Source organism: Podospora pseudopauciseta (assembly GCF_035222475.1).
Source record: "Podospora pseudopauciseta strain CBS 411.78 chromosome 5 map unlocalized CBS411.78m_5.2, whole genome shotgun sequence".
Classification (NCBI taxonomy): Eukaryota; Fungi; Ascomycota; class Sordariomycetes; order Sordariales; family Podosporaceae; genus Podospora; species Podospora pseudopauciseta.
In genome coordinates this window covers 2322836-2348747 of record NW_026946666.1, presented here as the reverse complement: position 1 = coordinate 2348747, position 25912 = coordinate 2322836, and the positions used below count along the sequence as shown (strand labels likewise).

Genomic DNA, 25912 nt, shown 5'->3' with positions numbered 1-25912 from the left:
AATTACTTTAATTAAAAAGAAAGTAAAGGATTTTAATATCTTTATAATAAGTATAGTCTATAGTTAAGGAAAAAATAAATAATAAGGATTTTAGGAATTTAATTACTAGGCTAACCGTTTTTATTATAAAACGAGCTATAGAAGTTTAATATACTTAATTATTACCGAGAAGGCTAGCTAAAGCGATAAGCAGGATATTATTAAATATATCGATAATTAATAATTATTATTATATTTACGTTAATAATATAGTTTTTTCTTTATATATATTGGTTTGGGGTGCGGCCACAGGCTTGAGGGTTTGAGTAAGGAAGTGGGGCTCTCGGAGGATTCGGAGGTTCAGGGGTCATGTATATAAGCGGTCTGCTTCGGACATTCTGTTTTAGACAGGACATCGACTTTTATTTCTTCATATTTTTGTGCCTTGCACGCGTGGAGGCAATTCTGGCCCTCTGATCAGGCCGATCAGGTGCTTATTATGTGGTCTGCGAGCCCATAGAGTCTTTTCTTTGTCCTACGTGGAGTGCGGCCTGCGAGCGAGCCACTGTCACGCAGGTGCGTTCATTCATACACCCTGTTAAGGGTATATTTGTGGTGTTGTGGTTGGTTTGTGTGTTTTCTCACCATTTCAATATACGGAGGAACTAGCTGGTGTAGATAGACAGTTCCGCAGTATATAATATAAGTTATAATCGTTAGTATTTAGACTATTGTAATTAAGACATGCTATTATTGTACACTATTTAGCTGTACCGAACTGGAATTGTTTAGAAGTGCCTTTAACTAGTATCTGTTTCAAAAGTTCTGGATTGGGGTTCGTCACATTAGGGCTTAAGCGGCCGAAATAATAAAATTATAGATTTTTATTAAGAGCTTTCCTTATAAAACTTTAAATATATAGTACCAGAAATAACTAAAATTATATTTATTTTAACGAATAGAGGCTCTAAAACGCTTATATTATAGTAAAAAGCCTTTTTTTAATAACTTTAGGTAGTAACTAACTTAATTAATAGCTTAAATCGAAACGTTTATACGCTAGAGCCTCGCTATAAAAGTATTAAATTTAGTATTATATTCTGTAACTTTTATTAATCCGTCGAATTTAATAATATAGTAGGCCCTATAGAGCTCGTCTCTTAAAATAGTTTAGTTAAAGATATACTATATTTATAAGTATTCGAAAATAATTATAGAGTATTGTTCGGCCTTAATAATAAATAGTAGGCTAGCCTTAAAGATATTTCGAATAATAAGAAATAGAAAAGCCTTTAAGTTATTACTTAAGCTTTAAATAATAGTTTTAGCTTTATTGATAAAGTTAATAATCTTTAAAACCTTTATTTAAATAGTAATACTCTAAAGCTATACGTATTAATTTTTTAAGCCTTTAAGTTTTTAATCTTTAATAAAGTTAATTATTTATTTATTAAACTCTTTTATTAAAAGCCTACTATAGGTATTAAAAAAATATTTATAGTGTTCGAAAAGCTATTAACTATTAAAGTTATAATAAGAATAATAAAAGTAAAAGGTTTTTCGGGCTTTTTAATAGTAATTATAAGGCTAAATCAGGTATCGAATTTATTTATTTGGTAGCTAATTAAGTTAATTTAGGCGCTAAAGGTATTAAATTAAACTTAGCTTCGATATCGTTTTTTAAAGAAGTTATTAAAGTATATTAATAGGCCTATAATTACTATATAATAAAGGTAATTACGGAGACCTAGGGAAAAGAAGAAAGTTTTATACTATTTTATTTTTTTATAGCGGAAATCGAAGGCCTAGAGAGAAAAAAATAGTATTAAAAAGAATATTAAATCGCTATTTTCCGGGTTTTTAGTAGTCTATAAAAATAAGGCTTATAAAATATAAGCTTTTATAAACGTTATAAAATAAAGGAACCTACTTAGGTAGTAAAAGCCTAGGTTTATAATCTATTAAAATAGGTACTATTAAGACCTATAAATATAGGCTTAAATAGCTATCAGCGTAATATACTAAAAGCGAAGAAAACTTTAACTATAATATTCGATAGTTACCGTGGTACTAAAAGAAGGAGAATTATAGGGGCGGCGCCCTATAATATATTGTTAAAATAGGTACTATTAAGGCCTGTAAATATAGGCTCAAATAGCTATTAGCGTAGTGCACTGAGAGCGAAGAAGACTTTGACTGTAGCATTCAATAGTTGCCGTAGCACTAAAGGAAGGAGGATTATAGGGGCGGCGCCCTATAATATATAGAAAAGAATCACTGTAATATAGGCTTGTGAGGCACTAATAAGTATGGTAAACTAATATATTAATTAAACCTTATAGACAAAAAATACTATAGTAAATAGAGTATAAAGCAGAAGTTTTATAGGCTATCGGCCCTTTACTTACTCCCCGAAGGCGGCTCCGTTTCCGGGCCTAAACGTGCGTTTCCCGGGCCCGAACGCCCGCTAAATACGCTAACTAAATATAAGGTTAAAAGCTACGTTACAGGCCATATTGCCGCTACCGTTTAACTACTATAGGGCACCGGCCTTAGCGCTTAGCTTTCCGGGACTTCGGATTACTTCCGGAGGCCAAGCTTCCGCTCCGGTAACTGCAGTCTCTAAACACTGCTAATTTAAGCTATCGTTTTGCCTTTGAGGCCCTGTAATATAAAGAGCTCAGATATACTGTAAAATCCACAAATAAAAGCTGTATTTTAACAATACTTAAGTTAAAACTTAAAGAAAAGATATATTAAAAAATCTATATTGTTAATAAAATATTTTATATTTTTTATATTAAAGAAAGGTAGTAATTTATAACTATATATAAATTACTATTAATTAAATAATAAAACGGTCAAAAATAATTACTTATTATTATTAATATTTAAATTATAAAGTTCGTTAACTAAAGCGCTATACTTTATATATTTAAATAAATTTATCAGGTTTATTTTTATACGAATTAAAAAAAAAAAATTTAAAAATAGCGTTTTATATATCCTATATTTTATGTTAAATATTTCGTAATACTATTTAAATTATTTAATACGCCTAGAAATATTTTAATTTTTTATTAATTATATAATTGAAAGATACCTTAATAAAAATAATAATACATTATTTTAATAACGTTTTTATTAATTTATATATTTTAAAGAAATATAAACGATATATATAAAAGATGCTTAATATATTATACGGACCTGGACTTTTAAATTAATTAAGAAAAAAGTAAATTCTATATATAAAAAATAATATATTTAAAATATTTAATCTTATTAAATAAAATTTGAATAAAACTTAAGAAAATTATAATAATTGAAAATCAATTTACGTTATAATTATAGATATATATTAAAGAATTGTTAAGGTTTTTAAATTTCTATTGGATATATATCCGGTGTTACGTAAGTATTATATAGTTATTTAACTATTTAATCAAAAAAGGTATAAAATTCCGGTAAAGGTAAAAAGAAAAGTTGGCTTTTTAAAACTTAGAAATTATTTTAAGAACCCGGTACTTAAATTATTAAACCCTAATTAATTATTTAAAGTTGAGGTTAATATTTTAAACTACGTCATCGGTAAAAAAACTAAAATAGCGAAATAACGACGGAAAGTTATATTTAATAACCTTTTTTTTAAAGAAATTTCAAAAAATACGTTAAAATTGTTTAATTTATAATAAAGAATTACTTATTATTATTAAAGTATTTGAAAAACAAAAGTTATATCTTAACGGTACTAACTATAAAATATAGCTTTTATATAATTTATAATAATTTATAATACTTTACTATTATCAAAGTCTTTAGCGTACAGTAAATACGATATTTAAAGTTTCTTTCGGAATTTATTTTTTAAATTAATTATAAAAAAAGTAGGGAAAATATTAAAATAAATAAACTTAATTAGTGAGCCGATTACTATAAGAAGATACTTGAAAAATTATTGTTATTACTTAAAGGAAAGCTAAACAGTAATGTTCAATATTTATTATAGCTATAAATAAAGTATTATATAGTATATTATAAATAAATTACTTTTAATAAATATTAAAGAAATTTAAGTAGTAATATTAAAAAATAATACTAATAAGAAAAGTTAAAATTATAAGGTATTTAAAAAAATAGTTAAGGAAAATTATAATATAAAAATTAAACGTACGTAAAGTTAGATAAAAAAAATAATATTAATAATAGAAATTTATAAACCAAAGCTCGGAAAATATATAAGTATTGCTAAAACTATAAAAGATTAAGGACGATGTTAAGGAAGTTATTTAATTATATTATACGTACGAAAAAATAAAGGTTACGAAATATAAGCTTTATGGATTTTTAAAGTTACTATTAATAGTAAAATAACTATAAAGTTTAATTACTATAGACTTTATTATTAAACTATTAAAGTTAAAGGATATAGTAACCAGTGTTAAATATAATAGTATATTAATAATAATTAATAAACGTATAAAGTAAATATATTTTTTACTTTATAAAAAAACTTAGTCAGTAAAGTAACCAGTAGATATAGTATTATAGTATATTATAATAGTATATGTATAGGTAAAAAAAATTTATTATGGACCGCGATATTAAGTTTATATTAAATTTATATTAAAGTTTTAAAAAGCGTTAATAACGAGGCTAGGGATAAGAAATAAAGTATTTTCGGCCTATTACTATTAAACGGGTAGTTAAATAGAACGGCTTAATTAAACTGTAAAATAATATTTACAGAGCTATATTAATTTCAAAAAAAAATATTTAAAATAAAATATTACTAATGAAATGGTGAGAAAACACACAAACCAACCACAACACCACAAATATACCCTTAACAGAGTGTATGAATGAACGCACCTCCGTGACAGTAGCTCGCTCGCAGGCCGCACTCCACGTAGGACAAAGAAAAAACTTTATAGGCTCGCAGACTACATAATAAGCACCTAATCGGCCTAATTAGAGGGCCAGAATTGCCTACACGCGTGTAAGGCATAAAAATATAAAGAAATAAAAGTCGATATCCTATCTAAAATAGAATGTCCGAAGCAGACCGCTTATATATATAACCCCTAAACCCCCGAATCCTCCGAGAGCCCCACTTCCTTACTTAAACCTTTAGGCTTATAGCCCTACCCTAAACTAAACCTCTTTTCGTATTTAATAATTATAAATTAGTAAGTAAATACATATATAAAAAAATATCTTTTTTAAACGAAAAAAAAATATTATTTAGTAAAAAGAAAAGAAAATAATATAATTTTACTATTCCTTTATTTATTCTCCTTTAATTAAAGAGAAAAGTATCTTTACTTTTCGGATCTTAAAGTATACCTCTATTTCTATCGAGCTATTATAACTAGCGATTTAATAATTTCTTCCCTTTATCTTTAAAGAATTTTAAAAGTTTATTTTTATTTTATAAAATAAAGTATATAATTAAAAGAAAAGTATATTATTAGCGACCTTAAATAGTTATAAATAGGGAGCTAGGTAATTATTAGTTTAAAGAAAAGCGGCGAGTCTATTATTATAAAAATATAGAGCTTAAAAGGAGTTATTACCCTACTTAATTATTAAAAGTCGTTTAATACGCTAGATAATTTAAACTTTTTATAATTAAAAGGAAAACCTACAATATATTTATTTTCTTTAATAATAATAATTAAAGTTAATAGAGAATTAAAAAGTAAAGTAAACCGGGGAAGTAATAAGGATTTAAATAGTAATTAAAAGGTATTTAGTAAATTAAATCTTTCTATATTTATTAAATCCTTTAAGCCCCTCCTCCTTTATTTCTTATTACGTACCTTTTAATTAAATTTATACTTTAAAAACCTTTTTATATAAATTATTTATAACTTTATTATTTTTTTCCCTATAACGCTTATAGTTTTATAGTTTTTATAGTAACGATTTTCTCTTTAAGCCTTTATTACCGTTAAACTTTTCTCTTTACTATATAAAGTACTTTCTTAAAAGTAAGTATAATAATACTTTAAAACCTAAAAATTATATTTTTATACCTCGCTTTATTTACTATAGGTTAACCTTTTTATTTTTACGTTAAAGTTATATTAAAAAGTATAATAAATATAAAATATTAAATAAAAAATAATATTTATTTAATATCTTTTTTAATCCTTCGACGAATCTATATAAATTAAAATATTAATAATAACGTCGTAAATATTTATTACTTAGTAGTTTCCGGTATTAATATAAATAGGAAAGATTTAGTATTATCGGTTAAAAGCATTATAATTATCGTTAAATAAAAAAAAGTATATTTATAACTTTATTATAATAGGGTTTAAAGGTTTTTTAAGGATCTATATATAACCCTCGAAGATTCTTTAAAAAAAATATTAAAGAATATAAATAAGGACCGAACTAATAAATTACTATTTAGCCTTTAATTAACTTTAAAAGTTATATATTATATAAGTAAAGGAAGCTATATAAATATTATAAATATAAATTTAATTAAAGGATATTATTATTTTTAATTTAAAAAAAATATTTAATAATATTAATTAAAAATTACTTTACGAAAGTAATATTAATTTAATTAGGTTATTTTTCTATAATATAATTTTTTAGGTTAATAATTAAATTAAGGCCGAAACGAATAAACTAAAAATATTATTACTTTAAAGAAAAAAAATATTATATAAAGGACTAAAGCCGTAAACTTTATTAATATTTTAAAGGCACGCTTTCCGTATAATCTCTTTAACGAGATTATTAGGAGGGCCAAATTTCTTATTAGCGGTAAATTCTTTTTACGATATATCGTAAATAAACTTCGGAAAAAGTATTAATAATATTATTTTATAAAAAATTAAAAGAGAATAGCGTATAATACGATTTATAATTAAAGGATTATCGAAAGAAAAGTAAAAGGGAGGAAAAACTAACGTTCCTTTTCCTACTTTAAGCTACGTAAATAATAAATCTTTACTCTTTATTATTTATTTAGTTTATAAAATATAATTATTAAATATTTATATAACCCGTTTAAAAAAGAAAGAATATTCTATTAAATTTCCTTTTTATTAAAGCCTATAGGACCGGTTATATAGTTTTATCCTTTAATTATAAATACCTATATTAGTTTTCTTTACTTTTATTTATTTTTTATTTATTTTAATACTTATTAATTATTTCTTTATAATAGCTTTTTCTTTTAAGAAACTTAATACTTTATTTAATTAGGTAATTAACGATTTTACTACTTAAATATTTATAACTTTTTTTATTAAAAAATTTCTTAATTAAGTCGAGAGAATCCTTAACTTTATAACGTACGACTAGTCCGAAATTACTATTAATTTTATTTAAAAGCCTTTACTTATTACCTTTAATTATCGTCCTACTAATCTTATTTACGCTTCTAATAATTAAAACGTTACTTATAAAAAATATATTTAAGTCTAACGTCCTACTTACGTTTATTACTTTATTATATTTAAAAAAGCTAATACTTATTATAATATCTCTCTCCCCTATTAAATTACTCTTTAATATTTTAAGATTTCCCTTTTAGATCCTAATTATATAGCGGCTCCCCTTTACTTTAAATAATTCCTTTTTAATTTAATAAAGAAAGAAAGTAAAAAAGAATAATAAATATTTTTTAAAAATATTAATACGGATAAAACTATTATTAATTATATTTTTAAAATATTATTAAGTAATTTAATTAAATAAGTTTTTATTAAACGGTTTAACAAATAGTTCTTTAGGTATTAGCTTTTCGAAATCGTTAAGCAGGTTTATCGCTCTAAAAGCTTATTTATTTAGGTTACTAGGTTATTATAAATATTATTTTTTTTAATTAAACTTTAACCGATATTAATATATAGGATTTAGTTATATTAATTTATATAATAAGTACGATTAAAGTTATTATCGGTTTTTCGTAATATTTCTTAATAGAACTAAAATTAAAGTAATATAATTGTACTTTAATTACGTAAAAAAAAATTTAATTAAAATATAGGAATTATTAATATAAAGATATTTATTATTTATAATTTAATATTAATAAAAATAATTATTATTTTAGGGATTTCGGTAATTATAGTACTATAAGCCTAATTTTTAATAATAAAAAAGTTAATTAGGATTAAAAATAGGAAAAATAGTAAGCTAAATATAAAGCGTTTAGGAAATAGTAATTAAATAAGAAAAAAAAAAGAAAAAAAAAGAAATAATTTTCTTTTACTTTTAATTAAAAGGAGAAATATAAAGAAAAAAGAAGATAGGAAAAAAATAATAAAAAAAGAAAAAAATAAAAATTAAAAAAATATAATATAATAATCTTTATTTTAAATAATTACTTTTCTTAATATTTTTCTTTCTTTTAAAAATAAATAATTTTAATAACTTTATTTTTATAATATAAGCTTTAATACCTTTTTAAAGAATAGTAATTATAATATTTTTATTATCGTTTCTTTTTAATGACCTAAAAAATCTTTTAGTCTATCTTTCTTTAAGACTACCTTTATACTTTTACCTTTTTCGAATTTCCTTTATATTTTAATATTTTTCCGTTCTATTTTAATTTTCCCCCTAATTATTATATTTTCTAATATCTTTTTTACTATCTCTTTTTTTTTATCTTTATTTTTTACTATATTTATACTTTCCTTCCTTTTATTTCTAGGTATTTACTTAACTTTCCTTAGTTTTAGCTATATATTTATATCTTTTTTATCTATATATATATATTTTAATCTAAAAAACTTTTTTATTTTATTTAATATATAAAAAGTTTATAATAATACTTTATTTACTATTTTTAAAAAGTAATAAATATTATTTAATTTAACCTTTTTTATTTTAAAAGGGCCGTTATAACACTATTATAGCTTCCTTATTATATTTATATTTAACTTTTTTATTTATTTTATATATTAATATTAAATCCCTCTTTCTAATTATATTACTTTTAGGTTTAATATTACGAATCTCTTTTTATTTTTTCTCGCTATAGCTTTTTATTTTACTATATTAACCTTTTTAATTTCTAAAACTAAATTTATTTTTTATAATTTTTATAGTCTTACCCTTACCTTTATTAAATCTATAGCTGTTTTTTCCTTTTAATATCTCCTTAATTTATCGGAACTAATCTTTTTTTATTAAACGACTTTCTATAATAGTATATTCTTTTCGATTAGCGTAATAAGGTTAAACCTATATATTAAATAAAAAGTATTATATTTATAAATATCTTATATCGTAATCTTATTAATAAATAATATATAAGGAAGCTATTACTTTTAATTCTTTTTTATCCTATCTATTATTTTTATTAATATTAATATAATTAAAATATAATTAAACTTTATTACTCTATTTACTTTTACGTTATAAAGTAAAATTATTATCCGGAAAATTCCTAACCTCTTTAAAATCTTTATAGCTTTCTTTTTAAATTCCGATCCGCCGTTTACTATTACGATTAGAGGGTAACTCTATTTAAGGATAATATTATAGAAAATAAAGTTTTTAACTTTAAAAGTTTTATTTAAATTTAAAACCTTCGTTTTTAAATACCTAATTAAGTTATTCCTTACCTTTAAAAAGTAAGCTTTTTCTTTAAAAGCTATTAGTAAAAATTAAATATTTAAATACTATTTTATAAATAAAGTAATTAAAGGTTTAATATATAAATATTAATCCTTTTAACGTTTCGGGCTTTATTATTAATATTATTTATATATTTTAATTTAAGCTTCGACGTTAACGTATATACCTTTCTAATAATAGTTTTTTACTATTTAGGCGTAAGTAGCTTCTCGTCCTTTATAGCCTATTTCGTTATAGTATATATTAAAGACTCTTTCTCGCTCGATTAAAAGGTTAATAATTTTTTTAAAGGGAAAGCCTCTTTTATTTAATTTAAAAAATAAAACTTTACTTTCGAAAATTAATTTTAAAATATTTTTTTAATAGTTTAAACGTTAAACTTTATTTTAGCCTTTAGCTTTATATTAATCGCGAGGAACTCGGTAATAGTATAGAAGTAAAGAAACTATAGTCCGTTTAAGTAAGGGCTTTCCTTAATAAATTTTTTTTTTTTTTACTATTTACCCGCTAATTATTTATTTTTTAAATATCGTTTTCCTAAATCCTTATATTAACCTTATTATTAATATTTAGTTTTAACTCCTTTTCCTTTAAATTAAAGGAGCTAAATAGTTTTTTCGATAATATATTTACTATAAAGTTTTTACTTTTAAAAATATAAATAATAGTAAAGTCGAAAAGTTTAATTTATTTTAATTATTTTATTATTAAATCGCTAAAAACGTTATTAACTACCCCTTAGATTTAATAAACTATTACTTAAATATCCGTTTTTACCGTAAAATATACCCCGAAAAAATACTTTTTAAATCTCCTTTAAGTATATAATAGTCCTCTTAACTTTCTTTTAATAATATTATACTTTTATTTAGCCGGGCTTTAAATATTATTTTTAAACTAATAAGGGTACCGTTTTTTATTAAATTTTATTTATTTAATTACCGCTCTTTACCCTATTAAGCTTATATTAAAAATAAGAAAAATTTTACTGAAATATTTATTATTAAATATTAAAAAAACTAAATACGGTATTTTTATAGTTAAAAAAGTAAGTTACGTTATTATACTTTATTAAACTTTTATTTATTTTTATTTTATATCTTTTTTTATTAAAAAATATAGTAGGATTATAATTAAATTAAAGAAAGGTATTTATAGTCGATAGTAGCTAGTAATTTTTAAAAAAATATAAATATCCTTTAAATTATAGTAAATTCGCTATTCCTTTATCTTTATTATTTTTATTTAATTATGGAAGCGTCCGTCCGGTATATAGGAATAATTAAAGATAATAGTTTTTTATTTATATTAAAGGGATTTTACGGTTATAATAGTAGCTTTTATAAACTTATAATTAAATAAAATTATATTAATGTTTTTTAAATATTTTAAAACTTATTTCTTAGCTTTTAACCTTTCTTTTTTACTATTATAATTTTACTTTAGCCCTTTTACTATAATATTATTTAGGTATAACTGATATATCTATAGAATAAAATCTTAAAAGACTTTAGTTACGGCCTTTTAAAATTAAATTACCGAGTTAGTAACTCTTTAAAGTAAAGTATATATCCTAAATAGGCCGATAAATATTGCGAAGATAGTAAAGTCCCGGCTCGTTAAAGCTAATTTAACTTAGTCGTATTTAAAGAAAAAATCGAGTAAGGAAGTAATAAGGTACCTTCTAAAATCTTTATTAAACTCTTTAATATTTAAAGAAATAAAAGTATTTCGTTATATAAACTTATTATATCTTTAAGTATCGTTAATTAAACGGAAACTACTATCCTTTTTTTTTATTAGGAATTAATTATTATAGTAAGAACTATTGAAATGGTGAGAAAACACACAAACCAACCACAACACCACAAATATACCCTCAACAGGGTGTATAAATGAACGCACCTGCGTGACAGTGGCTCGCTCGCAGGCCGCACTCCACGTAGGACAAAGAAAAGACTCTATGGGCTCGCAGACCACATAATAAGCACCTGATCGGCCTGATCAGAGGGCCAGAATTGCCTCCACGCGTGCAAGGCACAAAAATATGAAGAAATAAAAGTCGATGTCCTGTCTAAAACAGAATGTCCGAAGCAGACCGCTTATATACATGACCCCTGAACCTCCGAATCCTCCGAGAGCCCCACTTCCTTACTCAAACCCTCAGGCCTATGGCCGCACCCCAAACCAATATATAGACCTTTATCCTTTAGGTACCTCCGTACCTGGCTCACTTCTGCTAAGAGTAAGCGCCCCACTGTACTGCAGCTCCGTCGTTTTCTTTTACATAATTGGCCACTATAACCGGCTGCAGTCTCCATCCTGCCTTACCAGATAGTTGGTCTGCGACACCTAATAACTTTATAATTATATATTATTTTTATTAAAGTTAAAGATATTAAAAATACCGGAAAAAAAGAAAAAGAAAAAAAAAAGGTTAAAGAAACCTCTAAGGCCTCTAAAACCTTTAATAAGCTTAAAGAAATACCTTTTATAATAGGCTTTAATATTAAAACCGGGTTTTATAACGGTAATTTTTCGAAATTTATTAATCGTTAAGCGGCTTTTATAGCTTTTACCTTTTCCTATAAACTTTAAATAGCTCCTACGGCTTCGTTCTTTCTCTATAAGTGTTGAAGTAGGTGCTATTAAGGCCTGTAAATATAGGCTCAAATAGCTATCGGCGCAGTACACTAAGAGCGAAGAAGACTTTAACTGCAGCATTCGACAGTTACCGTGGCACTAAAGGAAGGAGAATTACAGGGGCGGCGCCCTGTAATATATAAAAGAGAATCACTGTAATATAGGCTTGTGAGGCACTAATAAGTGTGGTAAACTAATATATTAATTAAACCTCATAGACAAAAAATACTATAGTAAATAGAGTATAAAGCAAAAGTTTTATAGGCTATCGGCCCTTTACTTACTCCCCGAAGGCGGCTCCGTTTCCGGGCCTGAACGTGCGTTTCCCGAGCCTAAACGTGCGTTTCCTGAGCCCGAACGCCCGCTAAATACGCTAACTAAATATAAGGTTAGAGGCTACGTTACAGGCCATATTGCCGCTACCGTTTGACTACTGTAGGGCACCGGCCTTAGCGCTTAGCTTTCCGGGACTTCGGATTACTTCCGGAGACCAAGCTTCCGCTCCGGTAACCGCAGTCTCTAAACACTGCTGATTTAAGCTATCGTATTGCCTTTGAGGCCCTGTAATATAAAAAGCTTAGATATACTGTAAAATCCACAAATAAAAGCTTTATTTTAATATGTAGTTTAAGGTTAAATATTACTATAGTAATCTTTTTAATGCTAAAACCTTATTATTAATTATATATTTTCGTTTATATATTTAAAATAATATATTATTTACTTTAGTGTAAACTAACTATTTATAATCCGTTTCTTAATTAAATTATATTTTCTATCTTGTATAATAAATAATTATTTTACTTTTTGTTAGCTTCTGTTTATTTTACTATTATTCTTCTAATTAATTATAATTTACTTTCTTTAATTACTTTATATACTAATTAATAACCGTGTAATAACTTACTTTAATAATATTTTATATATTTATATATAATATATTAGAATTAAAGTATATTTTGATTTTCCGGATACTTAAAATAAAATTATAGTATATTTCTTTTATAAGGTATATACTATATAAACGTAGGTATAAGTTTAATAATTTTTTAATCCCGATATTAACGACTTTTTTATTTTTTAATATTTTTTTAATATTTTTCTATTCGAACTTTTTAGATTATTCTTATATAATAATAATTAGATATTTATTATATTACTTTTTTAATATTATTTATCTAATGGATCTTTTTTATTATATAAAGTTATTTTTCCTAGCGACTTCCGTAACGATATCCGTAAAAATTCATACTATTTAATTTTATAGTACTTATATTTAAAGATCTCCTTTTTCGTGCTTCGTCTTTAGCTTTTTCATTATTTCCCGTAATTTTTACAACTTTATTTTATTTTATTTAAAATATTATTAAAAGTTTTCTTAGAAATTTATTATTTCCTTTTATTAATACCCGATAATTATAACCTTTATAATTCTCAGTTCTTTTAATATAGCAATTAATATAATATTATAACTCTAGTGCAGGACGGTTGTGGGGCCACGGGAATAAGAGCCAATAAGAAAAACGTATAGGGGAGCCAATTATAATAAAGAACAGAAGTAATTAATGTAATTAGGGTACTAAGCAGACTAGATAGAAGTAATTAGTGTAATTAGGGCACTAAGCAGACTAAACAGAAATAATTAATATAATTAGGGTACTAAGCAGACTAAGCAGACTAAATAGAGGGGATTAGTAGCCTTAAAAGACTAATTACGGCTTAGTACGAGGACTATATATACGGAGGAACTAACTAACGTAAATAAATAGTTCCGTAATATATAATTTAAGTTATATTTACGGTATTTAATATTTATATCGAAATATCTTATTATATACTATTTAGCTACACCGAACTAGGATTATTTAAAAGTGCTTTTAACTAATATCCTTTTTAAAGGTTCTAGATAGGGGTTCGTTATACGTTATATATTTACTTTAACTCTATTACGGATAAGTTAAAAGTATTTTTTTATTACTATAGCCGGATCTAAAAACGTTTAAATAGGAGGCGTCCCGCCTAGCCTAAGTACCGAAGGACTTTCCGCTAAACCTATACCCTTTACCGCAAAGTAAGTTATTAAGTATTTTAAAAAGCTCGAAGATAAGGCTTAATAGACCCGGAAGTAGATTTTCGCTATCTCGATTACGTTTAAATCGACTATTAAGTTTCCGGTACTAAAGCGCTATAAAGGAAAAAAGGTAGAGCTTAAAAGGTTTTTAATTTAATTTAAAACTTATTTTTATTAATATCTAAATTAGTTTACTAACGAAGAATCGAAAGTAATTTTCGCGGCTATTAAACTTAAAGATAGAGCTTTCGTATAGTTTAAGCCTATCCTCGACGACTATTATAAATAAAAATTAAAAAATTAGGAAAAGATTACTGTAAAATATTTTAAAAATTATCGTACCTTTAAAGCTAAGCTTAAAGAGGTATTTAGAAAGTATAACGAGGTAAGGCGCACGTAAAGTAAACTCTTAAGTTTACACTAAACGCGCTTAATAACCGATTATATAATTTAGTTTAAGATCGATAGCCTATATAACGCTATTAATAATAAAGGGTTAATATAGTTTTTTTATTATAACCTTAAAAATAAAATAAAAAATAAATTATATAAAGAGATAAGGCCCGACATTATTAATAAATATATTACTATAGCTATATAGATCGACGATCGGTAATTCAAATATCGTATAAAAAAGAAAAAAAATAATAGTAAGGGTAGTTACGGTAATAACTATAAGGGACACTTTAACGGTAATCGCTTTAACGATAAGTATAAATAAAAATACCTTAGTATTAGCTACTCCGGTACTATATACTCGGGACTAATAAACGTCGATATTATATAGTAATAAAAGCCGTAAGGCTAAAATTAAAGTAGAAAGAACTTTAAATATTTTAATTACAGTAAAGTAAAATACTTTAAAAAAAACTATAGGGTACCTAAATAGCTTAAATAGAAAAAAGAGATCGTATTAATTATTATATCGAAGGAACCGAGGGTTATAAAGATAATAGCTATCGGGTATTAATAAAGCAAAGCGGTAAACTCTAAGGAAAACTCTAACTAGTACGCCGGATAGAAAAATATAGAGTTTTAAAAGATAAAGGAAGTATTAAAAAGGCTAAAAGTAGAGTATAAGGAAGGAGATCTTTAGATATAAGCCTTACGGGATTAAATAGTATAAATTATTATGGAAATTACTACGGAAGTTACTAAAGGTAAAGGTCTCGCGTAAGGATTTATTAAGTAAACGATATTAAAAAAGTAATATAATAAGTATAGAATTACTATTTTATAAAATATATTATAGCCTATAAAACTTTTATATAAAAGCTAGGAAGAGTATTAAAAAGGTAGGAAGGTCGCTAGTATCGGGATCGCGAAATTACTAAAAAATATACTAATATCTATATAATATATACCCTATAAGGGGGATACGGTATAGCTTTATTCTAGGTATCCGGAGTATCGGAGAGTATTTTAATTTTAGTATATTATATATAGATATATAAAGTACTATTAAAGTAAGTTACTATACGGCTACTAACTAGTATATAAAGTAAGTAAGGAGGGCAAGCTATAGTTAGTTAGAAAGACTATAGCCCGGTAGGAAAAGGCCTAATAGAAAAACCTAAACGATTATATTTTATAAAAGGTTTAGGACTTAATTAAATTAAAGGATAGCCTTTAAATTATATAAATTATATTAAAGTATACGAAATATTATATCGAATATATAAATAATTAAAATATAAATAATAATATACGTTCGTAGAAAGAAATAGTACTAGGATAGTATTTAAGCCTAAATTACACTATATATTTACGGAAAAAGGTTAAATAATATTATTAAACTAAAACGATTAAGTAAAAGAATTACTATCGAGCGTAAATATAAAAAAATATTAAAAACGGAAAATAAAAGGAAGCTAGGCGGATATAGTTAAAAGACTTTATATTATTAATTAACTTAGAGTAAAAGGACGCTCTTAAACGATATAACCGTTTAGGAAATAACTCGCGGCCCTTTACGGAGGCCGTTAACCTTTAATAAACTACGAATAGTATTTTCGAAGGTATTGGCGTAAGGTAAAAGTGTAAAATAATAATCCGGCGCTTATTAGCGAGGTCGCTACTATATAGAGAGGAGGTAAGAAAAATAAACGCCTTTAGGTTACTATACGATAAAGGGATCTCTAGGTAATAGTATTAGTAGACGGTAGTACGGAAACGAATTTAATTTCGTTATAGTTTATATATTAGGCCTATATACTATAAAAAAAAAAAAAAAATAAATCGTTATATAAAAACTATTCCCTATATAAAAGGTCTATAGGGAAATACTACCTCTAGATATTATAGTTAAAGGAAAAATAATATTAATTATATTCGATATTATAGATATAGGACTTTCGAAAAATATAATTTTAAAATAATTATAGTATAAAGATTATAATCTAGATATTAATTAGAAGGATAATAGTTACTTACGACTAAAAAAGCTTTAAAAATATCTAATTAACGATAAAAAATTAAAAGTACGTACGGAGTAAAGTATAGGATATATATCCTCTACGGCACTACCGTAAAAAGTATAGGAAATAATAGTATATTTTATCGATATAAGTAGTAAGATCGAAGAAGTAAGATTAACGACGTTAATAGAGATATCGGAGATTAATAAGTACGCTTATTATAATAATATAAAGAAGGGCGAAAAAAAGGTAATATTAGTAAAATATTAAGGATACTTAGCCTTTACGGCTAAGTATTTAAAGGGGCTTTTAAAGCGAGAACTATAGAACTATAAAATTAAATTAAAAGAAGGAGCTAAGCTACGGCTATTTAAGGTTTATTATATTAACGATAAGTAAAATAAGGAACTATAAAAATATTTAAATAAGAATTTAAAGAAAAAGTATATTAGGGAGTCTATATCGCTAATAAAATACCCTGTATTTTTCGTACCGAAGAAAAACGGTAGTTTACGACTATATATAGATTATTACTAGTTAAATAACGAGACGGTAAAAAATAATTATTTATTACCGTTAATATTTAGGTTATAGAGTTAATTATTAAAGGCGCGATACTTTATATATTTAGATATACCTATCGGGTACGCTTATATACGGATTAAAAAAAAAAATAGAAAATAACGTTTCGTATATCCTATAGTTATTTCGAGTATCTTATAATACTATTTAAGTTAACTAATATATCCGCGACGTTCTAATCTTTCGTTAATTATACGATACGGAAATACCTCGATAAGATAATAATATATTACTTTAATAATATTTTTATTTACTTATGTATTTTAGAAAAGTATAAGCGGTATATATAAAAGATATTTAATATACTATATAGAGCCGGACTTTTAATTAATAAAGAAAAAAGCGAGTTTTACGTATAGAAAATAGTATATTTAGAATATTTAATATCGCTAAGTAAGGTTTGTATAGAGTTTAAGAAAATCGTAGTAATTAAAGATTAGCTTACGCCGTAATTATAGATATACGTTAAAGAATTTTTAGGGTTTATAAACTTTTATTAGATATTTATTTAGAGCTACGTAGGTATCGCGAGGCTACTTAACTACTTAATTAAGAAGGATATAGAATTCCGGTGGGGGTAGAAAAAAGAGTAGGCTTTCTAGAAGCTAAAAGAGGCTATTTTAAAGGACTCGGTACTTAAATTACTAAACTTTAATTAACTATTTAAAGTCGAGGTAAATATATTAAACTATATAATCGGTAGATAATTAGGGTAGTAAAACGACGACGGTAAACTATATCCGGTAGCTTTCTTTTTAAAAAAGCTTAAAGAAATACGTTAGAACTACCTAATCTACGATAAGGAACTATTCGCTATTATCGAAACGTTCGAAAAGTAAAGGCTATACCTTAGCGGTATTAAGTATAAAGTATAGGTCTATACGGATTATAAAAATCTACGGTACTTTACTACTATAAAGGTCCTTAACGTACGATAAATACGATAATTAAAATTTCTTTCGGAATTTAATTTCTAAATTAACTATAAAAAAGGTTCGGAAAACGTTAGGGTAAACGTATTTAGCCGGCGAGCCGATTACTATAAAGATATACCTAAAAAGTTACTATTACTATTTAAGGAAGCGCTAAATAGCATTTTTAAGTATTTACTATAGTTATAAATAAAGTATTACGTAATATATTATAAAAAAGTTATTTCTAATAAATATTAAAGGAAGTTAAATAATAATATTATAAAATAATATTAGTAGGAAGAGCTAAAACTATAAGGTATCCGGAAAAATAATTAGGGAAAACTATAATATAGAAATCGAGCGTACGTAAGGTTAAATAATAAAATAATATTAATAATAGAGATTTACATATCGAAGTTTAGAGGATATATAAGTATCGCTAAAACTATAAAAAAGATTAAGTAACACTTTAATTAACTAGAGATTAAGGACGACGTTAAAGAAGTTATTTAAATATATTATACGTACGAAAGAACGAGGATTATAAAGTATAAGCCCTATAGATTTCTAAAGCTATTACCGGTAATAGAACGGCTATAAAGTTTAATTATAATAAACTTTATTACTAAATTATTAGAGTTTAAGGATACGGTAACCGGCGTTAAGTATAATAATATATTAACGGTAATCAATAGGCTTACTAAATAAATATACTTTTTACTTTATAAAGAAACTTAATTAGCAAAATAGTTAATAAATATAGTACTACGGTATATTATATTAATATATATATAGCTAAAAAAATTTATTATAAACCGCGATATTAAATTCGTATTAAAGTTTTAAAAAACGTTAATAACAAGGTTAAAGGTAGTAAGTAAAGTATCTTTAGCCTACTACCCTTAAATAAACGGTTAAACGGAACGGCTTAACTAAATTATAAAATAATACTTACGGAATTATATTAATTTTAAATAAAATAATTAAGTTAAACTACTACTTACGATATAGTTAGTATATAATATATCGCTAACCGAAATAACTAAAGTTATACCGTTCTTCGCGAATTTCGGCTACGAAGCAAACCTACGGCAGGGACCTACGATTAAGGTACCTAGGGCTAGGGTTAAAGTAAATAAAATATATATATTTTACGGTAAACTTAAATAAAAATTAAAATTTATAAAGGAAAGGATACGGAAATACTATAATATTAAAAGGCTTAAGGGACCTTACTTTAAAAAGGGAAATATAGTATTTCTTTCTATACGTAATTTATATATTAAAAGATTTAGTAAGAAGCTAAATTATAGGAGAGTAGGACTATTTAAGGTTAAAAGGAAAATATTAGAGACGGTATTTAAATTGGAGCTACCTAGTATAATATATTTACGGTTATATACCTTTTATATTTTATTTTTAGAACCCGCACTATACGTAAGAAAGGTTAATATATAGGTAATAGCGGAGGACGAAAAAGAAAAATATAATATAAAAAAAATATTAAATTTACGGTTTAATAAAAGTTAATTAAAGTATTTAGTTAGTTAATTAAGATATCCGGCTATAAATAACTCGTAGGAATTATAGGTATACCTTAATTACTTAAATAAGTAAAAAAAATTCTATTAACGATATCCGGACCGATTAAAACCTAAGTAAGTAAAAAGACTTAGCTTCGGCCTATAGCTAGATAATTATAAGACGGAGCTAAAAGAACTTCGGCAGGAATTGAATTTGCGTCTTCGACGTAGTGGTCGACGTACTATATACTATACTACGAGGTTGGAAGGTATAAAGGGGACTAAATATAAGTAGTGCTACGCGCTTTAGGTACTTTAGGAAAGGAAAGGTATACCGCTAACGGCATTATACGTAGCGAAGAAAGAAGGACCGGCTACGCTAAAGGCGGGAGATAGGCCGTCCGGTAAGGACTAGCCAGACTAGTTTAGTATATCGGAGGCCTAATCGAGAGAAAAGGCTAAAGGAGGATTAGTAGTGGAGGAAGCCTACGCTTTTTCCTACTTTAGATCCTTAATTACCCGCTCCTTGCGAGCGGCTAGGTAACGGAATTTAATAATTAGAGTATAGTACTAGGTATTTACCCGCGAGAGTTTTGAGGCAGCTTATAGTATAGCCGTACGAACTTTCCGCTCGTTAATATTTAATTTTTCTTTCTAACGACATAGGGAAGTTATTATTACAGGAGTAAGATTTAGGATATCGTAATCGGAGCGACCTAAGTATATATAGTAATTATATTTAGAAAAGCGTTTAAAAACGCGGTAATTAAGGATATCGAGGACCTCGTAGGAAAAATAAAGAAATATTTTATTACTAAAAATAGAAAGAGTGTCTATAAGATTCTAACGGCGAAAGGTACTCGAAAGACCTTTCGGTATAGATTTTTTTAACGTAGTTAAATATTATAAAAAGATAGTAATAAAAAAGGAAAACTTATTTAAAGTTATTAATAAAAGAAATAAGCGAGTTAGGCTATCGGGGCGTTAGCCTAAAAGGAAAAGTATTATATTATAACCTTAGTGTAAAATAGTTATAGGGCTACGGGAATAGGGGCTAATTAAGAAAACGTATAAGAAAGTTAATTATAATAAAAAATAAAAGTAATTAATATAATTAAGGTACTAAGTAAATTAAATAAAAATAATTAATATAATTAAGGTACTAAGTAAACTAAATAAAAGTAATTAATATAATTAAGGTATTAAGTAAATTAAATAAACTAAATAAAGGAGATTAGTAGCTTTAGGAAACTAATTACGGCTTAGCATAAGGACTATATATATAGAGGAACTGGCTAGCGTAAATAAATAGTTCCGTAATATATAATTTAAATTATATTTACGGTATTTAGTATTTATATCGAGATATTTTATTATATACTATTTAGCTATACCGAACTAAGATTATTTAAAAGTGCCTTTAATTAATATCCCTTTTAGAGGTTCTAGATAGGGGTTCGTTATATATAATCTCCTTTTTCTATCTATATCGCTTAAGCACTTTATAGTTTTTATTAAAATATTTTACTATACTATAATTAAAATACTTAAGGTTATTTTTACTTTAACTCCGGCTTTATAGCTTTTACTATTATATAATATTAACGTTTATTAATTTTAAATATATAGTAGCGGAGTAATTAGTATTAAAGTATCTTTATCTACGCTTATTATTATAACGGTTATTACTAAAATACCTTTTATTACTATTACCTCTCTTCTCTATAGAATACTAAAACTACTGATCGTCGATCTATATAGCTATAATATCACAGTTAACCTAACGGCAGGTCGCGTAGTATATAGGGCGCAGGACGTCCCCAGCTAATTATTAGGAAAGTCAGGAGATAGCTTAGCTAATTAAAGCTAGCTAAAAGTGCTATAGCGCTAAAACCCACGAGTACTTTGCAGGATATAAGATACTCGAAGTAATCGAAGGCATAGCACGACGAGCACTTTGTAAGATATAATATGCTAAAAGTAATTGGGGCTATAGCAGGATAAGCACTTTAGGATCCCAAGGTCTATATATACGGAGGAACTGGTTAGCGTAAATAGATAGTTTGTGACGAACCCCTATCTAAAACCTCTAAAAGGGATATTAGTTAAAGGCACTTCTATATAATCCTAGTTTAGTGTAGCTAAATAGTGCATAATAAAATATCTTAATATAAATACTAGATACCGTAAATACAAGCTTAAATTGCATACTGCGGAACTATTTACGAGCTATTTAGTTTCTCCGTATATATAGACCTTATGCCAAGCCTAGCACTGTCTTGGATCGATTGACTCGACTATCGATCCTATCGATACTATCTCTTTTAGGGTTAACTTTTTTGGATCGATCCTCGATCCCATTAATCCTATTTTGATTAGTCCTTGCTCCTATACTAATAATTAGTCCGTAGTGCGCCCCGCGCCCTACTAAGTATTAAGTTATAACACAGTTCCGCAGTATGCAATTTACGTTTATATTTACGGTATTTTGTATTTACATTAAGATATTTTGTTATGCACTATTTAGCTGCACCGAACCAATTGTTAGAAGTTACTTTCAACCTATATCTTTTTTAGAGGTTTTGTACAGGGGTTCGTTACATATAATAATATACTTATTGATAATATCGGGCCTTAATTTTTTATATAAATTATTCTTTACTTTTTCTTTAAAACCGTTATAAGATAATTATATTAATCTTTTATTATTAATAGTATTATATAAGTTATCGATCTTAAATTAAGCCGAGTAATTAACTGCTAAATACGTTTAATATAAACTTATAAGCTTTCCTTATATATACCCTACTTTATTGTATTTTCTAAATATCTTTTTAAATTTAGTTTTAAAAATATAAAAACTTTTAAAATCTTTTATAATAATTCTTTTTAATTTACTAGCTTATATTTATAATAATCGTTAAGAAAAAACTCGAATTATATAAAGCTTTATCTTTAAGTTTAATAGCTATAAAATTATTTTTAACTTTTCGTTAATAAATTAATTTAAATATTAACGAAAATAAGTTTTAAATTAAATTTAAAATTTTTTAAGCTTTACTTTTTTTCTTTTATAATACTTTAGTACCGGGAACTTAACGGTTAACTTAAATATAGTTAATATAGCGAGAATTTATTCCCGGGTTTATTAAACCTCGTCCTCGAATTCTCTAAAATACTTAACGATTTATTTCGCGGTAATAATTATAGGTTTACTATTAGTAAAAAGTCCTTCGTTACTTAGGCTAAGCGGGACGCTTGTTATTTAAACGTTCTTAAGTCCGGCTATAATAAAAATAAAAACGCTTTTAATTTACCCGTAATAAAATTAATTTAACTATATAACGTATAACGAGCCCCTATCTAAAATCTCTAAAAGGAATACTAATTAAAAGTACTTTTAAATAATCCTAGTTTGGTATAACTAAATAATATATAATAAAATATTTTAATATAGATATAAAATACCGTAAATATAAGCGTAAATTATATACTACGGAACTGTCTATCTATACTAGCTAGTTCTCCTATATATATAGACTTTGGGAATGTGGACCGTTAACTTACAGACGGTCTTCAGTCCACTTATAATTAGCCGATACTAGACCGTAGACCGTAAGCTCCGCCGCAGTCCCCGATCCCCATTTTATTAATCCGTTCCGTCTAACTAAACCGTAAGCCCCTCTTGATTGCTCGGTCCAGCACTGATTAGCTCCCGTGGCCCCAGTAAGAAAAAGTAAAAAAAAAAAAAAAAAAAACTTATAATATTATTAGTAATAAAAAAAAGACTAGGCCGTAGGGGCTTCGGCCTAAAAAGGAAATATTATATTACGGTTCTAAAAGATAGTAGGGCTACGGAAATTAATTAACATTAGACCGAGTAATTAAGCGAGGCTTACGGTCCAGTTAAATGGAACGGATTAATAAATGGGAACTAGAGACCGCGGCGGGGCTTATAGTCTACGGGTCCAGTATCGGCTAATTAAGAGTAGACTAAAGACTGTCTATAAGTTAATAGTCTACGATTTTAAGGTCTATATATACGGAAGAACTAGCTAATATAAATAAATGGTTCTGTAATACATAATATAAGTTATAATCGTTAATATTAAACTATTATAATTAAAATAAGCTATTATTATATACTATTTAGCTATACCGAATTAGGATTATTCAGAAGTGACTTCAACTAGTATCCCTTTCAGAGGTTCTGGATAGGGGTTCGTCACAAATATGCACCAGTGCTACCATCCGACCCTCAAGAGCGGGGCCAGGACCCATCAACCCATTTCCGGCTTAGCCGAGCTTTACCAGCAGTCCACTTGGGACAGTTGACATCATCGGCAGGGGCACATCTCAGATGCCGCCTCGAAGCGTGAAGCTTGAAGCTTAAAACACATCCATACCTGTATATCAAGCTGTCTCGGGCTCAAGCAACACCATTCACTATACAGCAGAAGAGTCAAAGACAGAAACAGGCAGACATTCACCAAATCCCGCACCTAAGATGGCTTCAAATCAAAAACCACTGATAGATCAGCTGGACAAAGACAAACTCAAACAGAAACTCGATGTCTCCCACTTCGACTTTAACGCCATCCTCCGAGGCGCCCAATTGACCATGGTTGGTGGTATGTTTTCACTCCTATCTACACTTGAGATTTGATTCTGACACCCATCAGCTCACCGCGCGATGCAAAACCCGGACCTCTTCACTTCTGAGCACTACAAGCAAGCTGCCATTGCCGTCGGAGCCGGAATCGCCATTCGTCTTCTCATCGTCATCCCTCTTGTCCTCCTCCGGATTCTCTTCTGGGTGCTCTCCTTCTTCGTCAACATCCCCTGGGACGAGTCATTCTTCACCTTCATCGAAGAGCATGTCCTCCAATTTCCCCTCTTCTTCATGAGCCTGGTCCGCTACATCACACCTACTCTCGACGACTTGTTCATGGATAGCCTGCAGTGGGTGGATATGACGTATATTCAGAAACATAAACATGACGAGGACCCGTCCAAGCTGAGGGCTATGTACTACCCCAGCCTGAGATTGTACAAGAAGAGCGATGGGAGCACCAACTCGACGAGCACGGCGGAGAACGTGAGTATGTTTCTGTTTCGGTTCGCGAGACGGGGCGCGATTAGCTTGGGGGTGTTTTTGCTGAGTTACTTGCCGTATGTGGGGCGGTTTGTGCTGCCTGCTGCTAGTTTCTACACGTTTAACAAGGCTGTCGGGCTGGGACCGGCCGGGATTATCTTCGGAACGGGGATTCTGCTGCCTAGGAGGTATCTGGTTATCTTCTTGCAGAGCTACTTTGCTAGTAGAGGCCTGGTCAGAGAGCTGTTGGAGCCCTACTTTGCGAGAATCAAGTTTACCAAGGAGCAGAAGAAACAGTGGTTCCGGAGCCGTGAGGGGCTCTTGTTTGGATTCGGCATTGGATTTTACACGCTGTTGAAGACTCCATTGTTGGGAGTGTTGATTTATGGCATTGCCGAAGCTGTAAGTCTTCTCCCTTTGTCCGGCGAAGAAACCACGAGGGTAATAACTAACACCCAACAGAGCACTGCCTATCTCATTACCAAGATCACCGACCCCCCTCCGGCCCCGGCCGAGGCCAAAGAGTTTGCAGCCGGTCAGGTCGAGTGGAAGAACAAGCAAAAGTTCCTAAGCCTGAGCCTCGACAAACTCGATACACTCCACGACAAGCCGCCTGCCTACTCCGAGACAGATCCACACCCAGAGGCAAAACCGATAACTGAGCAATGAGGCGGTATTCGCATCAGTGATTCTGACAGATGTGGATGACTGACGGATCGAAGTTGGAAATGCCATTTCCTATCTCTTTTCTCAAGGCCATTGCTCTCACGTTTTGTTATTGGCCAATGGATGATGCTTGGGACCTCAGCAGTCCGCGTTATCTCCGGCCTCAATTCCTATTTGTATATGGATACCTTTGCAGTAGCCTTCTTATCACGGCCCCTCTTCCCACCTCGTCTGCCGTGGTGGAGCGTGCGGGGGCCGTCCAAGAACACTGCGAATGCTGCAGTAGCTTCCTCCAACGGCGTGGGTCTGGGATGCAAGAGAGTCTCGGCGTTCACTGATAGCCCTCCTGCAGGACGATGATAGTGGCTTTTCTGGATGTCATTACGTCGTTCTCTTTGGTTTACATG

At 27.6% G+C, this 25912-nt stretch overlaps 1 protein-coding gene across 1 annotated transcript; it reads left to right on the top strand.

Annotated features, from left to right (window-relative positions):
- Window positions 1-23972: 23972 nt before the first annotated feature.
- Window positions 23973-25508, top strand: QC763_506170 (uncharacterized protein; the record flags this gene model as incomplete). Its single annotated transcript, XM_062913206.1, has 3 exons — window positions 23973-24375; window positions 24427-25241; window positions 25302-25508. The coding sequence occupies exons 1-3, from the start codon at window positions 24252-24254 to the stop codon at window positions 25506-25508; spliced, it is 1146 nt and encodes a 381-aa protein (XP_062764474.1). The 5' UTR covers window positions 23973-24251.
- Between the last annotated feature and the right edge of the window lie 404 nt (window positions 25509-25912).